Source organism: Epinephelus lanceolatus, chromosome 2 (assembly GCF_041903045.1).
Source record: "Epinephelus lanceolatus isolate andai-2023 chromosome 2, ASM4190304v1, whole genome shotgun sequence".
NCBI lineage: Eukaryota > Metazoa > Chordata > Actinopteri > Perciformes > Serranidae > Epinephelus > Epinephelus lanceolatus.
In genome coordinates, this window is record NC_135735.1 from 27,981,494 (window position 1) to 27,999,342 (window position 17,849).

At 39.9% G+C, this 17,849-nt stretch overlaps 1 protein-coding gene across 2 annotated transcripts; it reads left to right on the plus strand.

Moving 5' to 3' along the window:
* Positions 1 to 3,972: 3,972 nt before the first annotated feature.
* On the plus strand, positions 3,973 to 16,063 carry mthfsd (methenyltetrahydrofolate synthetase domain containing). 2 transcript variants are annotated; one of them, XM_033621282.2, is made up of 8 exons: positions 3,973 to 4,141; positions 4,465 to 4,568; positions 7,290 to 7,403; positions 7,966 to 8,079; positions 8,196 to 8,286; positions 10,603 to 10,715; positions 11,949 to 12,074; positions 13,844 to 16,063. In XM_033621282.2, the coding sequence occupies exons 1-8, from the start codon at positions 4,114 to 4,116 to the stop codon at positions 14,582 to 14,584; spliced, it is 1,431 nt and encodes a 476-aa protein (XP_033477173.1). In that variant the 5' UTR covers positions 3,973 to 4,113; the 3' UTR covers positions 14,585 to 16,063. The 2 variants fall into 2 exon arrangements, with proteins under 2 accessions (XP_033477173.1, XP_033477164.1); XM_033621273.2 differs by lacking the exon at positions 7,290 to 7,403 and adding an exon at positions 7,461 to 7,574.
* The last annotated feature ends 1,786 nt before the right edge of the window (positions 16,064 to 17,849 follow it).

The following is a 17,849-nucleotide window of genomic DNA, read 5'->3' on the forward strand; positions in this document are numbered from 1 at the left end:
CTGGGGTGGAGGCAGGTTGCAAAGCAGCTTGCACAGGAAGCAGCAACAGTAGGCAAGCTAAAGCAGTTTAAACAGGGTGCCCTGAATGAGATTTGCCAATTGGTTCATCAGCTGACTCTCTTCCATCAACAGCTGCTCCATCAGTTGATTGGGCTGTTTGAGATCAGCTGATGTAGCTGGGATGTGAGCTGAGCTTGACATCTTGAATTGAGGGTTTGCTCAGTTTGCTGTCATGTTACATTACACTGAAGGTTATCCACAGAATATTACTGTGCATAACATAATTACATCCAAAAATCCATTATTTTCCCAAAACCTTCGAGGATTTTACTAATACTATGACTTTTCCAGTCCTGTAAAATGTGATTTTGACTTTTCCAGGTTACCATGACCATGGGGACCCTGCTACTTTTGTTTGGTGCCTGCTAAATTAATGAAATCCCCATCAGCCTCAGCTGTACTTTCTCTTCATTGCTAAATTGCACATTATGGCATGCTAACATGCTAAACTAAGTTGGTGACCATAAACATCATAGCCTACCTGCTCAACATCAGCATGTTAGCATTGTCATTGTGAACATGCTGGCATGCTGATGTTAGCATTTATCTCAAAACACAAGTCCAGCCTCACAGAGCTGACAACATGGCTGCAGACTCTTAGTATTGTTACTGTAACTGTTTTCTCAATAAAAGTTCCAGAGGATTTATTGTATCACGATCAACACTGCCATCTAAATACACTGTAAATGTGTGGGCAGTAATCCAAAGTGTTTTAAAATTACATGTTAAATGCAAGAGTTTACCCTTATGTCACATATCTTGCAGGGTGGTGCAATATTGTATATCCATTTCATAAAATCACAGAGCAAGCAGTGTCCTTTATACACTGTCCTTTACATTTGAGGATTTAACTGTAAACCTGTGCTATAGGCCTTTTAACAGAGTTGACATGTCACAGAAAGAAAAGCACCCGTGTAATATTAAAATACTGATGGCTGAATTCCATTTAGCTGCTTCAGTTCAGGATCCTGCTATTGTGCATGCTAGTATACTCTCATATATTTACTCATATTTGCTTGTTTGTGTTCACATATTGTCACAGTTAGCCTATGTCTTAAAGTGTTACTGTTAGAAAGATCCTTATAAGTTCACAAGTACAAAGTTTTTTTCCAACATGTCTGACAGCTGCTTGTATAGCAAAGTGCAGATGAGGACTCTCCTCATTTTCTCAATACTTGGGGGAGAATGTCAAACAGTTTTTGATTTCCAAGATGTCTGTCTTCAGTGGGATACTTCAGACCATCTGCAACTACTTCAAAACTGCAACAAACAGCCATCCACTGGAATTTCACTGCAAAATCCTGACCAGTACGATTGCGGGAAACATGACTCGAACACCACGATGGGTTAGATTTAATGTGGTCATTTCAGGGAGGTAAAGTACACTGTGAGGAGATGGGACTCTTTCATGGGACTTTGCAGTATACAGATTACACACACGTGTAAATACTGCTGACTACCTGTAGACGGCCTGAAAAAAATCAGGTGAAGATGGAGGTCAAAGTGGGTGGACATTATATTTGATATTAATTCTCTGCTGTTTAATAACTAGGCTAAAGGGCACATGAAACCTAAAGGCCTGCAGGTGGTGCTGCTTAACTTACTGTCAAGTTTACAGTAAAATATAAGAAACTGTGTTTGTGTTCTTTAAAATATCTAAGATCTAATAAGCCAGTACTGGATTAACAGTCTTTCAACAGAGGCACCACGCTACTGTTGTGGCCTTTCAGCTGTATTACCACGTTCTCAAGCTGTGTTCCTCCTTTCTCATATAGTTTCATTGTCTGACTTACATCTATATACAAAGGAAGTACAGTACTGAAAAACATCTGGTGAAGAAATGTTAAAATTGTAGTTTCTAAATGCAATATGTTAATATGCATATACTAATAGCTGATGTTATGTCCTCTGAGGTGATGGTACCTTAGTGAATTACTTATAATAATGGCAAGAGCAAATGTACTGAGCATAAAAACCTAAAAACCCAAATCCAAATGTTCCTATTTTTAAGGTTGCTACTGAAAAGTCTGAAGAACAATAACTTCATACAATGAGTAAATGACAAATGACTTACAGTGGATGGGGATCCAGATCAGAAAAGCTTTTTACCAGAGGCAACCAGCTAATTATCATGTTCTCAGGTCACACTTCCCAGAAATGGCATCACAAATGGATACTGTATCCTTTCTTGAGCCCAGTCCAGTTCATCCCACAAAATCTCTGTTCATCATCAGTCACACTAAGCATCCATCTTCAGTTTACTATATGATGTCAGCTTCTGGCCAATTACCTTGCCTTCAAGGATGAGATGATTTTTCTGTACACACATTTACAAATATAAACTTTTTTTCCCTACTGCTGCCCCCTGCAAGACCACACTGTCATCACTGACAACAGCCTACCAACAATTATAGCGTCACGCAAGACTACCAGCTGCCATGCAAGACCCACATTGAACCACAACCCCATCCTGCTGGTTTGCACTCCGCAGCAGATGCTGAATCAGTCCCTTCCTCACCAGGGACACTGCCCATCCTCTTCTTCCAACTATAATCATCTCGGCTCTGGACTCCTGCAGCAGCTTTAGCAAGAATGCTCCATGCCACAGCTGTCCCAACGTTCCCATGTCCTCCCCTATAAACCCATCACTAGCTGCTTGGGGCTGCCTGAAATGAACATGCACACACACACACACACACACACAGAGTACATGACTGCTATACCATACAAGGTTTTACAGTAAAACAGTTTGACCAGCACAATACCAGATATGACTGCTCCAGACCAGCTTCAAAGTCGATTTCAGCTTTGAGAAATAAAAATCCCTGCATATAAAGTGCAATTTCTATGCAGATGAAGTTCTATGTGCTTCACCATCACAAGAAAAATCATTTAAATCCTTAATTTAAGAAGCAGAATGTTAAAACACACTATAAAATTAAAACTAAGAGTAAAAGTCACATCAGCATTCACATTTTGATCTGAGCAACAGTATGGCTGTGTTAGAAGCAAATTATTTAAAGTGACACTACTCATGCTAACAGGTTAACTTGCATGTATTTTATTCTGTAAGTGCAGGTATACTGCTACTTTAATACTGTTGAGAAAGTTAAAAGCAATAAATTATATTCCACCTTAGCCAGATTCTGAAAATCCCCTAGTAGACCAAGTTTGTACACCTTGCTTACTGGGCTGTCACACTCCGTTGCCCTAGAAAAATTTACTCTCATGATTAAGTGTAGATATTCTACTTTGGGGATGGGGATGTTTTATTACACTTCTAGAGGGGGAGAAGACTACAGAAGTCTACTTGTCTTAATCTCTTGAATGCAACACAATTATGTGCATTTTTTTGTCCTCTTTCTTTCCTTTGTTTTATTTTTTTATTTTTATTTTGAACCTTGGAAAAGTACTCATTGTATTGCCCTGTCGTAGCAGTTGTTACCTTACTTGCTTTTTGTTGTATTTTTTTGACCTAATATTTGAAGTAAATTAAAAATCCAAAAACACACTTGTTGAAATAAATTATAAAATGAATTAAAAAATTATCGGCATATGTTTGAATGTTGTTACACTTTCGGGAGGCTTTCATTTTGTTTTATTTTTGTATTTCATGTTATTTTAGTCTTTAAAAAATATTATTTTCTTTTCTTTTTTGTCTCTGTATAATGCCTTGTGGCCTTTGATGCCTTGTCTGAAGCACTTTGAATCACCTTATTGTTAAATGGAACTAAACAAACTTACCAAGCCAAGAAGACGAAGGAGGTAAACAAAAATAGAAATAATCAAAGTACAGGTATTCCCAACCTTTACTGTAATACAATGTTTGGTATGATTCCCTCCCAGACAGTTTGCCTTGTTTGTCATTTGCCAGTTTGATGTTTTCAGCTTCGCGTTTGGTTAAATTTGACTGCTCTGAGCCGCCGTAGCAGTGATAAACACTGACAAGCAGCTGTTCTATCAGTCTTATGTTACAGCGCTCACATGTGACTTTCCTGCGTGCAGTGTAACCGAGTTTTGTATCAGAGACTAATTTCTATCACCAATAACACAATGGAGCCGTCTATAATAATAAAACCTGGTAGGTTGAATGCTCGTGTCGTTAAAAATGAAAGTCGTTGCATGCTAACATGGAGCATTTTGAAATGTTTGGCTAACGCAGCGTCGTCTTGCTTCACTTTGAATTCACCACGAAGCCCGTTCAGTTGTTGAAGTAACTAATTTATATCACCAGTAACATAACGGAGCATGTTATAGGAGTAATTTCGGTGGGTTAATTGTTCGTGACGTTGGTTGTGTGGCTATGAATGGCTGTAAACGCATGCTAATGTGGAGCAGTTTGGCTAATGTTATCCTCACTGCACTTTGGGTCTGTCACTAAAACAGGTGTCGTTTTCTCTGCAGGAGCCACGAAATGGGACATCCGTCAGAAAGTTTGGGACTACATCGAAGACAATAATCTGGCTAATTTCCCCAGGCCTGTCCACAACAGAATCCCTAATTTCAAGGCAGGTTAAAGCAATTTAATTGTTAATTTAATTTGAGCAGTGAGGGACCAATGTAATGCTGCTGTATAGCTAGTTGTGACCCAAATCTACACATCTACACACTAATATACATATTAACTGTCTCTTACATGGGGGCCACGAGTACACAGTATAGTCAATGTAGTTGGTAGTATGTATTATGAATATCGAGTCCAAACACTACAATAAAACAAATATTTAACACACAGAGGTGCTTACAACAAGACAAATTAATAGTAATGGTTATAGCTGATGAAATTACACAGTAAAGCCTATTGTAAGTCCATTAAAGGTCCAGTGTGTAAGATATAGGGGGTTTTAGTGACATCTAGCTGTGAATTTGCAGATTGCAACCAGGAGCCAAATTATCTGCAGAGGTCTCCTCCTCTCCAAAACAAATGGAACCTGTGATTTAAACAGCTAAAAACACCAAATAAAAGTGTTTTTCTGATGCTGTTTGTTGCAGAGGGCCTGTTAACCATGGTGGCCATCATGATTATGCGGAAATGTGAATGGCCTAGTGTTTGGTTTATCCATTCTGGGCTACTGTAGAAACATGGCATACTCCACGGATGAAGACCCACTCCCTATGTAGATATAAATGGCTCATTGTAAGGCAACAAAAACACAACAATTATTATTTTCAGGTTGTTATACACTACAGAAAACACACTAATTATATTCAGTTTCTGACAGTATATCTCCCTTTATCCTACACACTGGACCTCGAAACAGTATTTTTTGTGTTTGTTTGTTCACAGAGCTCAGTTTCAGAAGTAGTGAAATTGAAATTTCTTAAACAAAGTTATCTTTTCCTAAATTTACAGTACAGGCCAAAAGTTTGGACACACCTTCTCATTCAATGCATTTTCTTTATTTTCATGACTATTTACATTGTAGATTCTCACTGAAGGCATCAAAACTATGAATGAACACATGTGGAGTTATGTACTTAACAAAAAAAGGTGAAATAACTGAAAACATGTTTTATATTCTAGTTTCTTCAAAATAGCCACCCTTTGCTCTGATTACTGCTTTGCACACTCTTGGCATTCTCTCGATGAGCTTCAAGAGGTAGTCACCTGAAATGGTTTTCCAACAGTCTTGAAGGAGTTCCCAGAGGTGTTTAGCACTTGTTGGCCCCTTTGCCTTCACTCTGCGGTCCAGCTCACCCCAAACCATCTCGACTGGGTTCAGGTCCGGTGACTGTGGAGGCCAGGTCATCTGCCGCAGCACTCCATCACTCTCCTTCTTGGTCAAATAGCCCTTACACAGCCTGGAGGTGTGTTTGGGGTCATTGTCCTGTTGAAAAATAAATGATCGTCCAACTAAACGCAAACCGGATGGGATGGCATGTCACTGCAGGATGCTGTGGTAGCCATGCTGGTTCAGTGTGCCTTCAATTTTGAATAAATCCCCAACAGTGTCACCAGCAAAACACCCCCACACCATCACACCTCCTCCTCCATGCTTCACAGTGGGAACCAGGCATGTGGAATCCATCCGTTCACTTTTTCTGCGTCTCACAAAGACATGGCGGTTGGAACCAAAGATCTCAAATTTGGACTCATCAGACCAAAGCACAGATTTCCACTGGTCTAATGTCCATTCCTTGTGTTTCTTGGCCCAAACAAATCTCTTCTGCTTGTTGCCTCTCCTTAGCAGTGGTTTCCTAGCAGCTATTTGACCATGAAGGCCTGATTCGCGCAGTCTCCTCTTAACAGTTGTTCTAGAGATGGGTCTGCTGCTAGAACTCTGTGTGGCATTCATCTGGTCTCTGATCTGAGCTGCTGTTAACTTGCGATTTCTGAGGCTGGTGACTCGGATGAACTTATCCTCAGAAGCAGAGGTGACTCTTGGTCTTCCTTTCCTGGGTCGGTCCTCACGTGTGCCAGTTTCGTTGTAGCGCTTGATGGTTTTTGCGACTCCACTTGGGGACACATTTAAAGTTTTTGCAATTTTCCGGACTGACTGACCTTCATTTCTTAAAGTAATGATGGCCACTCATTTTTCTTTAGTTAGCTGATTGGTTCTTGCCATAATATGAATTTTAACAGTTGTCCAATAGGGCTGTCGGCTGTGTATTAACCTGACTTCTGCACAACACAACTGATGGTCCCAACCCCATTGATAAAGCAAGAAATTCCACTAATTAACCCTGATAAGGCACACCTGTGAAGTGGAAACCATTTCAGGTGACTACCTCTTGAAGCTCATGGAGAGAATGCCAAGAGTGTGCAAAGCAGTAATCAGAGCAAAGGGTGGCTATTTTGAAGAAACTAGAATATAAAACATGTTTTCAGTTATTTCACCTTTTTTTGTTAAGTACATAACTCCACATGTGTTCATTCATAGTTTTGATGCCTTCAGTGAGAATCTACAATGTAAATAGTCATGAAAATAAAGAAAATGCATTGAATGAGAAGGTGTGTCCAAACTTTTGGCCTGTACTGTATGTAAATTAACACAAGTCACTGTTTGTGTTCCATATGTTGCAAAATTAAATTAGCATGTAAATATTTGTAGATAACATTTGTTCCAAGGCAGTAAATGCCACACTGGGTAAAATCATTGCTACTATAATGACACCAGGTTTGGAGGTTTTCACAGCAGCTCTTGACTGATTTTCTTGAACTTTGACTGATTAATGGCTGCCCTGTCTCTGCATCTATGCATCTCTTTCACTGTGTACTCACTGGCCAGGGTGCAAACCAAGCATGCGACAGACTTGCAGACCTACACGAGTTCAAGTCCAGCCAGACAGTCAAAGTAAACCCAGACAAACCCCAGCAGCAGGCGCGCTTTGTCACTCTGGAAGTAAGTTGACTGTTGCAACTGTTGTCAGCCCTTGTATCCTCCTCTTCTCTCAACCAGGGTGCTTTCACAGCCTGTGCCAAGGTGTCTGAGCTGCAGGTGTTCACCCATACCGCTGAGGTGAAGGTGGATCCTGATAAACCTCTGGAGGGTGCCCGACTGGCAGTGCTGCAGGTAGCACTGAACTGTGGAAAACACATCAAGAACCAGAGTGCCTCAGGCTGTATTACAGAAATTAATGTTTTGTTACCATGTCAATATGGTTCACATGGAGGGGTTCAAATTAGAAATCAAAAGAATTAGTGAAGAGGAATGATTACAAATTCTCTATTAGACACCAGAGCTTGTTAGATTGGACTGTAAGTTTCTGTATTATATCCTCGGCTTCTCCTCTTGAAGTGATACTTCATGCATATCAATGCTTTGCATCCACTGAATATGAATCTACATAGTATTTTGATATTTCTGCCATCACTCACTGAATCTACTCCAATCCAGTCTTAATCTGCTAATCAAATTTAGTAACTGTAAATGCCTGGTGGCTAATTTTTGGGATCTTTTGCAGGCGCGGAAAACTTTATTGGTCCCAACTCCTCGTCTTCGTACCGGCCTCTTCAATAAAATCACTCCTCCCCAGGGAGCCAGCAAAGAACAGCTACGCATATGCTCCTCCTCTCAGGTTTCAACTCGCTTGGTTTACATATTTTCATTCATTTCAATATGATTCATAAACACCCAAGATTTTACCTAAACCTGTTTTATCTTCTCTTCTATCTTCTGAACTTCTTCCTTCAGGGTGTGAAAGACTTCAGTGTGCCCGTTGGCCTTGATGCGAAGATAAAGGTCAACCTGGTGGTGGTCGGCTCTGTGGCGGTGTCAGAGAAAGGTGACAAACAATTCTGGGAGCCTTATGATATTGCAAATTTGCCTCACTAACAGATAATCTATTAGTATAAACACATGCCTAATAATATACCTTTTTAAGTGCTGTGAGTCCAGGACCAGTTTCACCATACAGACAGTAAAGGATTCAAATCTTACAAAAACCAGAATAAAACACACTCTTTTAACCATAAATAGACAGAAGTTTAATTAATAGTCTCAAAGACTGATTGATTGATTTGTCTGTTAAATGTATTTTATGTAGGCTTTTCTTTTAAAACAATGTTCAGACTACAAAAGTAATCCCTCTCAATCTTTACTTAGAACCCACTAGAAGTGTGTGAATGTGTTCCCTCTGCCTGTCTTTTCTTATTTTATTCTTATATTGCTGTGATTCAGAAAGCACAGCGTGTAGGTGAGGCTGGGACTCTATAAAAAGGTAGCGATGAGATGCCAGATCATAAGCAGAATGCATCCAAGAGGAGGCTATAAAAATCACAGACACAGCAGTATTATGAACTGGGTGTCGAGGGAAAAAAGGCTGTATGAAGTTACTGCTAATGCAAAACCAACATTTTCTACTGCATTAGCTTCACATTGAAAGCCTTTAACAAGCCAAACACGAGTTGACTCTGATATGAAGTAATCGCAGGAAATGCAATGTGTTTGTCTTTGAGCCTATCACTGCCACCATCATTCATCAAAAATGTGTCTGCCTAACAAAACAACGGCCATTTTCGGCATTTGTTGACAGCACATCAGTTTGAAATATTGCAGGGAGCAATGGAACGAGCAGGAGCAACAGATGTTAGATAAAGAGCTACAGGCAACAGACTGCACACCTCCAACTTCTTAGTGGTGTGACCAACTCCTTTAATATGAGGTGCTGTCTGCAGGCTCATGCCATATGCAGTGTTACATCAGGTCTCGGCTGCTCACAGAATGATGAAAAAAAAGAAGCTTATTGCCTGACTTCTCAATTAAAACAACTGATTGATTTATTTTGCTGCCCCAGAACTCTGTGACCTGAAGTATTAAACCACATTTGTTGTTACCACCAGTAATTAACTGCAGGTGTCACCAAATCGACCAGGGCTGACACCTTTAAGACCGCCACTGTAAAGCCACATGTGTGGCCTGTATTGTTGCTGATTTAAAAAACTTACAAATTATTTATTTCAGTTTAAAGGTGCAGTGTGTAGGATTCAGGGGCATCTATTGGCAGAAATTGTATATAATATTCACAACTATGTTTTCATTAGTTTATAATGACTTGAAAATAAGAATTGATGTGTTTTCATTACCTTAAAATAAGCGTTCACGTTTTTGCGTCGGCCACAGTAGTTCTCCTACATGCTTGGCACATTGGAGAAGTTTTAGTTCTGCAACTTCACTGCTGGATACCATTTAATCCTGCACTCTGGACATTTAAGTACTAACGACTAACATCAGTATGTTATTCCATCCAATACTGTGTATTTTGAGATGTGATAGACATCACAGTGTCTACAGGGGCAGCAATATTTGACCGCGACCAAAGACTGAGTCATTTATTAGATAGTGACTCAGCTAAACCAGCACTTTGATCTTTGGAAATTCTATCCTTCAATGGCTGTTTATCACACTGTTTAAAATGACAGTAGACTAAAAGGACATGGCATGTGACAAACATCTTGAGTCATATTTAATATTGCGTTGTGATCATCGCATGTGTTTGTAGCCCTCTGAGGCACCAGGACACCCTGTCAGGGAGATTTGAAGAAGAACAGAAATGAGAATGGGGACATAATCAGATCCATTTCTCTCCTTGTGGGTTCTGCTGTGTTCTGCCCTCCATGTAAATTGTCCCATCACTCACAATGTATTTTGATCCTCATTTTCAAAATGCCTGAGATAACTGGTGCAGTGTTGCGGTGAAACAGACATGTTTACCATAATGCATACACTTCCAAATGGCTCTAAGTGTACAATGCCACATGGTTCTCATTAAGCGTTTGTTGCACAGGGCTCATCCATGTTCCCATCAGTCTATATTGGATTAGGTTATTTTTATGAATTGAAAACATTACTGCAGCCACCCTCAACATGTCAGCGTGTTTTAATTCAGTGCAGTTTTTAGAGTAAATCCTGTTTTTACATTATTTCTTTTTAAATAATGTTGAATGTGATGCAGATGCTGGTTATTTCTGGATTCTGCACATAAAGTGGGTCTTTGATATAATCCAGACAGGAAAATGCTGCACTGAAGATTCATGTAGGCTGTTATTCTTGATCACATAATGTAAAACCTGCCCTTTGTGGCTCCTGTCTCCTCATGCAGGCTTGCGGCTTGGAAAAGGAGAGGGCTACGCCGACATGGAGTACGGCATGATGGCCTCAATGGGAGCTGTGAATGAGTCCACTGTGGTGGTGACTGTTGTCCATGACTGCCAGGTTAGTTACTCTCTCGTCAGAATCCTGAACATGTCGTGTCATGGAACTTTATTATGTTCTTTATTTTGTCCAGAACAGGTTAAATAATTTGATTAAAGATCTCTGCACTTTGACTCACTTTATCAAATAAAAACCTGATAAACACCGCAGCATTAAAATGTCATTTATCAATTGGTGCTTGCTATATCCACAGTGGTCAAATAAAATTATAATTTTATCACTGTATTTTTTTCAAGTCATCAATTTGTATAGTGACTGTAGGAAACAAAACTGAAAGTTGCTTAGAGGCTGAGGCTGGGCCTGTTTAACTTTCGCTGAGATCCAAAAATATGTTAAATAAATATATTCATAAAACGGTATCAATTTATCATAACGTGCACAAAGTAACAATGAAAATGTTTACAGCGAACAAAGAACAGAGCGTTAAACAAAAAATACTGCGACCCACTCACCCTCTCTCTCTAACCAAAAAACCACACAGGTGAAGATGAGATGCTCATATAGATTATGAGTGTAACCACCCATATCCATGTGACCCGATTTGCCCAATAACCGCAGTCACAAAATGATATTGAATAATGATATCCCAAAACACTAACAAAAAAAAACATTTAACGATACAAAAATATAAACCATGCCAAAACTTCTTGAAAAAACAAAATCCAAGGCAACTCTTTTCTGGTGCAAAAGTTAAAAGGCCTTTATTAAATGGCTAGTTCATGATGAACATTAAAATCACCAACATGTTTCGGCCATGCTTACTGGCCTTCATCAGGGCATAAAGCTTCAGGGTTCACAGGTGGCCTCATTTAGGCCACCTTTTTCAAGATGTACTGCACTTCCTGACCAAAGAGCACCTTCCTGGATACCATTATACTGCAACCCACATGAGCGCTTCATCTGCTGTTGTCTTCATCCCAAAACTTATTAATCCTACTAATCTTACAAAATGTATTCCTTTCTAAATTAATTCATGGCTCCTACAGTTTGTGGTTTAGTGTGTAAAATGTTTAAAATAAAGGCAAATGTGTGGAAAAAAATTCCAAAGGTCTTCAGCTCACACTGATGTGAGCACATGCATATATATTTTTGTAACTAGTAACTAAATTGAAAATACTATTTCAACAATTTCCTCTCTTAATTCTTAAAATTGTTCGAAAAATGCTGCTAATGATCAAACACGTGATTAATTACCTGTTGCTTTGGTGCTAATTGGGATATTGATGCTTTCAGGTGGTGGACATTCCAGAGGGGTTGATAGAAAGCCATGACCTGACTGTGGACTACATCCTCACACCCACCAGAGTTATTAAAACTAATTGTGGGATCCCCAAGCCACAGGGAATCATCTGGACTAAGGTAAATTAAAATAAAAGTTTGTTTTGTGTCTAGTGACATTATGTCCACTGAGTCCACAATGCAGGCATAAAGTACATCAGACTTCAGTTTCAGGTTTATTTGATTTTATGGTTTGTTTATAAATATTGCATCAATAAACATGGGTAAAGGATATAAAACATAAATAGTCATCATCGATAACAGCTTTATTAAAGCAGGCCATCAGTAATTCAGTCCGTATGGATGATCAGTCTTAGGAGTTTTTTAATTTAATGAGAAACAGTATGTAGGCAGCGCGGCCTACTCTAGTGATTATACTATAAAAAGCATTTGGCAATCATGGTGATGCTTCAACTTGTATGATCTTTACAGAATTAGTAATCTGTGTTGTGCTGCATTTTAAGTGCTCAGGCTTAAATTACTGCAAAATATTCTCACACCTCAATGGGACAGTTTGCATCTGAGTTACTTTTTTGACACAATTGTACTTTTTGAGTGATTAAAATTGGTTGTAATGGATGCAGTTTTGGGTTGAACTTTAAAAGTTATCCGATTGAAACGTGTGTTACAAACAATCCTTCATTTTGTTTATAAAGTGTATGTGTTATTAGACAGTTGTAGGTCAGGTGTGCTGTAATATTTTAACTGTAGCTGTTGTTTTTCGTGACTCTCTAGCTGACACAGATAGCACAGCAACTAGTGCAGAGATTCTCTGTTCATTGAGCCTCTCTGCTCAGCAACACCGCCCTCTCATGGACGTGTAATGACACCACACCTCATCAGAACACTTTTATATCAGTTGTACTTCTGTATGCATTTAATTTCTCTGCTCCCATAATTGTCACAGTATAAGTCTTTCTTTGTTATTTTCTGTTTACGCTTTCAGTCAGTAATGATAATTATAATAGAATTAGTCAGCATTTTATCTTTTTCTAAACAGTGCTTACATATATATGGTGACTACACTACTGCTAAGACACAAAACAACCAGCTTTAAACACAAAAGACTGAAAAACAATGGGGGAAAAGAACAGCCACCAAAACGATAATTTACTGTGCATAATCATTTTAAAGTCACACGTTATCTTTTGTCGATATTTAAATGTGAGTCTGGACCTTAAACTGCCTCTGATTCACTGACACTGGCAGAAAGCTGCTGAGTGTTTTTCCACCTGATAATTTGTCTTTAATTAGACATGATGGGGGCATTATTCTTAACGTGTGGAGAGTTTGTGTGCAACCTCCGGGCTTCTTAAGACACGCATGTAAGTAAACAGGACCCAGTGACCTCACCGACAGGAAGGCCATGTCTGATCATCAAAGGCTCCTCTGCCCAGCCAGCCTGGCTCTGCAGGGGCAGGGGGAACGACAGGTCAAACAGGCCAGTGTAAAAACAATAGCCCCGTATATCCTTTACAGGACTGGTTCATATCAAAGGCTGCCAAGACACTTACAGGCCCAACAAATCAAGTGCACTGTCTTTATTTTTAACAGCTTGGGAAGTGAAATGTCCCGCTGCTTTAAAGATAGCTATTACAGCAGCACGGGCTGTGAGCAGGATGGAATAATACCAAATTAATTTGTCAGCTTTCACTTTGTTATTAATTTAACTCATCAGTAGGTATGAGCATAATGTTGGCTCAGAGCAGGGCTATTTGTTTGCTGTCTTTGTTTGTGTGTGTGTGTGTGTGTGTGTGTGTGTGTGTGTGTGTGTGTGTGTGTGTGTGTGTGTGTGAGAGACACCCCTCCCCTTTCAGCCTTACTGAGGCCATCCAATTTTGTGTCTTCAGCTGGACACAGAAAAGCTGGAGAAGATCCCCATCCTGAAGAAGCTGCGTGCTCTAGAGGAACAGGCTGGAAAGGATGTAACACTGGGGGTGGCGCCCACTACAGCAGAGCCTGGTGTGCAGACCGGTCAACCCAAAAGGCAAACCAGACGGAGGCCAAAGCAGAACATGCAGCAAGAAGTCGAGGGAGAATCCAAAGAGGAGAAAATAGCGGAGTCAGAACAGAGAGCTAGACAGCGCCCAACTAGAGTGAGGAAAGACAGCAGAGGAGATGGTGGGGGAGACCAAGAGAGAGAGATCAATAGGAGAGGAAGGGGAAGAAGAGGAGAGAACATGAGGGAGAAGGGCCAAGAGGAGGGTGGAGGTGAAGTGACGTCTCAGCGTAAGCTCCCTCTGAATGTGACCACAGTTTACCTGGGGGGAATCCCTGCGGGGCTGCGTGTTAGCGAGCTGAAAACCGCCCTCAGAGAGAGAGAGGCTGCCCCACTGAGGCTCACCTGGCAGGGAGCTCAACACAGGGCCTTCCTGGACTACAGCGACCCTCAGGCTGCAGCGCAGGCCCTGGAGGCTCTGCAGGATCTCAGTCTGAATGGTCACAGTCTGCAGGCTGAGCTGGCCAAGAGCCAGCGTGGAGGCAAGAGGTCCGGAGCGTCCAATAGGAGACCAAGACCATCAACAGGTCCGAAATCCAAAATGGCACCGCCAGATACTGAGAGTGACACCAATGAAAAGACCGAGCAATAATATAATAATAATCAGCCCGGGAAATATTAAATGTGGAGCAACCTTAAATGCCTTAAGAAGAATTTAGGGGTTTTTTTGTTAATATTTATGGATTTATGACAAGTGGACATGAATTATTTGAACCATCTAAAGTGACTGCTAAGGCTAATTAGCTTACAATATGAGTACAATATGCAGCTATTGAAACAAAAAGAAGTTTACTAGAAAAGTATTTTGTACATATCATTTCACAATAGACCTATGTGCCTTGTTTATTCACACACGCGTCCTGGTCTGTGTGTCCCGAGAGCCTTCAGTCCTTGGAGGTGTTTATTGAGTCGTTCTTAGAGATAGACTGCAGTTATTATCCTGTTGAGCTAAAGACTGAATATGCAGTCTGTTTGTTACAATACAAGTGTGGAGTAGATTTTTGTGAAGTGTTCAGTTCAGTTTATTTCCACACCCAGTTGTCAGTATTACCTCTGCCAAGAGGTCCTTGGTTTCTGACCTGTTGATTTGCTTGTTGGTTATTTCAAAACGCATTTTACTGCGGCAATGGGCCAAAGGACTGGCTAGTTTTTGTTGCAGATAACACCACCATGTGGTCATTTACATAATTTATACAACCCTGATTGTTACTGAGTCAGAAAGCATACGAGTACAATTTAAAATATCTTATATATCATTTATATATCCATAAAGGCCACACCGATGTTTGACTACACATGATTTTCCACCATTTTGAATTTTTTGCTAAACACATTTGTCACCACTCGTACATATTTAACCCAATTTTCACACAGTTTTTAATATTTAATTGACCATAATATTATTATTTTCCTATTCCATTGCCAAATTGTAAAATAGCAATGTGGCTCATTTTACACAAATTGCCATAAATCTTGAGCATACTCTCCCGTCAACCAAATTTAAAAGGCGTCAACATAGGAAATTTTTAAGCCATTTTGATTACAGACAACAGCAATACATATGCCTTTAAATGGCCGTAATTGTGACAATTCTCACTCAGTTGAAAACTTGCACTACTCATCCTTGCACAAAACCAAGGATTTAGGTACTCTAAAAAAAAAACAAAAACATAATTATCCTTCAGTTTACACTGACTAGCATTTATCTTGATGCAGCTATTAAATATCTAAACTTATTTTAATTTACAAAAACAAATCTAGAGGTTTGTGTAGCCTCGTTCGAGCTTTAATTTTTGATTACTACTTGCTCACTGTGCTTTCTACTTGCTTAGGTCTTATTAAGAATATTTTGGAAATAGACATTGTACATTTACATTTGTGACGTTTTGTATCTTTTGTTGGTAGAAATGGCACATTCATGGCATTCTGTTTGGTTAGGCCAGTTTGAGAATGAAGCCAGCCTCACCATGTAACGATTAAGAGATGCTACCACGCCTAGCTGAACTGTTGTAGTGTTGATGCATCTGTTTGTAACACATTATAACATTCTTTACTAAAGCGTTTGACTGAACCCTGCCGGCTTAGTGTCTTCTTTTACTAAACTGTAGTGTCTCTGTTTGATTTGGACAAATATTTGACGGGGGCGTCTTCACATTCTTTTGCAGCATTTAGGAAATTGCACTGATTGCGATTTTTGGAGATCAATCTGCAAACCAACTGAAGAAACACAAATCCTACATTGCTGTTGTCCAGTTGTAAAATTGCCTGTTCCCCCTAAACTATCCTTACAGATAATATGGGCTGTTTGACTGAAGAGGCAGTGATTAAAGGTCAAAGGGTAAATTTAACGCATGATATCTCAGACCACTGAGCTCACACAAATACAAACATATTATTATTTTAACTCTTACATTGGGAAATGAGCAAACTTTTATGCATCCAAGTGGTGTTCTAATGGCAAACACATCATTTAGTGTGACAACATATTGCTGCCTTGTTTTGTGACCGCTCTACCTGCAGTACTACTGGTGAAGAGCAAGAGATTAACTCAAACTGAAACACTAAAATGATTAAACACATGCGAGCCACTCATCCAGACTTGACAGCACCCAATAACCTTTATCTTGTCCCCTATCATGTTTTAATCGTGTCCCTCTGCATCTCTGCACAGACATTACCTGGTAACAGATCCCCCTCCTGTCAGTCTGCAGTGCCAGACAAGTGTCCTGGTTTCACTGAGGCCTTGATTGTATTGAGACACAAGCACACAGCATGTCTGTCTACACAGAGCAGGCCTCAGGCTTTTTATGGAGCTGTCATCCAGGCCTGGTGAGGGAACAGCTGTGGAGCCCCATCTCTTCTCCCTCGGCCCGCCAGAGCATTGAACCTCGGCAAATGTCATCAGTTTGTTAATGCGCTGTTCCCCCTGCTTGTTGAGCCTGTGCTCGATGGCACGCTCATTTTACTGGGGTTCAGTCAGTGGTCATGTTGTGAGATTTCAAAGCTACACACGGATTTAAACACAGCATGTGTACGGCCTGAAGTGCAGATGTATGTGTACACACACGCCTCAACGGCATTGCAGTAAAACTTGCTAGAAGACATTTTAAATCACAATTCAGTCAGATCTAACTTGCAAAAGTAATTTGACTGCGTGAAATGTGGATGCTCAGGAAACAGATCACTGCCCACCATGTTTTCCTACATTAAGAGCACCTGTTATTATTTTCAACAGCACATACTTCTGTTTTCTTCATTAAAACCTCAAACTTTACCTCCACGTTCTTATTTGTGCCAATTCAAATTAACATTAGCATTAATATGCAGTCAGTTATATGAGCCAGTAAGACCAACAGTTATGACTTGTGCAGCTGCTATATTCAGCAAATAATAAGAAATCCAGTGAAGAGCATTTTTGGTAAGTTGGCTCATGTTCCTTTTGTAATATGCTGTAATATAATTAGTGGCCTGTAGTATTTCCATGATGTGATGAGACATTCACTTACTCATAATTTGTGTGTATCTTACTCCTGTGCCTGTGCTCTGCCTTTTGCACTTGATATTTGTGAAATATTTTAGAAGTAAAGAGTGTTTTGAGATGGAAAAATGAAACCTTAGCGTGTTTTATGTAAAACCCACTGGACCTTTTATTCTCTTATAAGTTGTTAGGGCTTTGAGACAAAACAAGTCTCAAACAAAGGCTTATGCATCTTGAGCCCCCAAGGGTGTAGGTTTTGTTTCAACATTAGGGGGATCACATGAAATGAAGGTCTGAGGTGTTTTGCCAGAAATTTTTTGAGCATCAAACACTTAATTTCCTGCATTCTGGAGATTTTTTCTGCACCATTTTTTGCCTT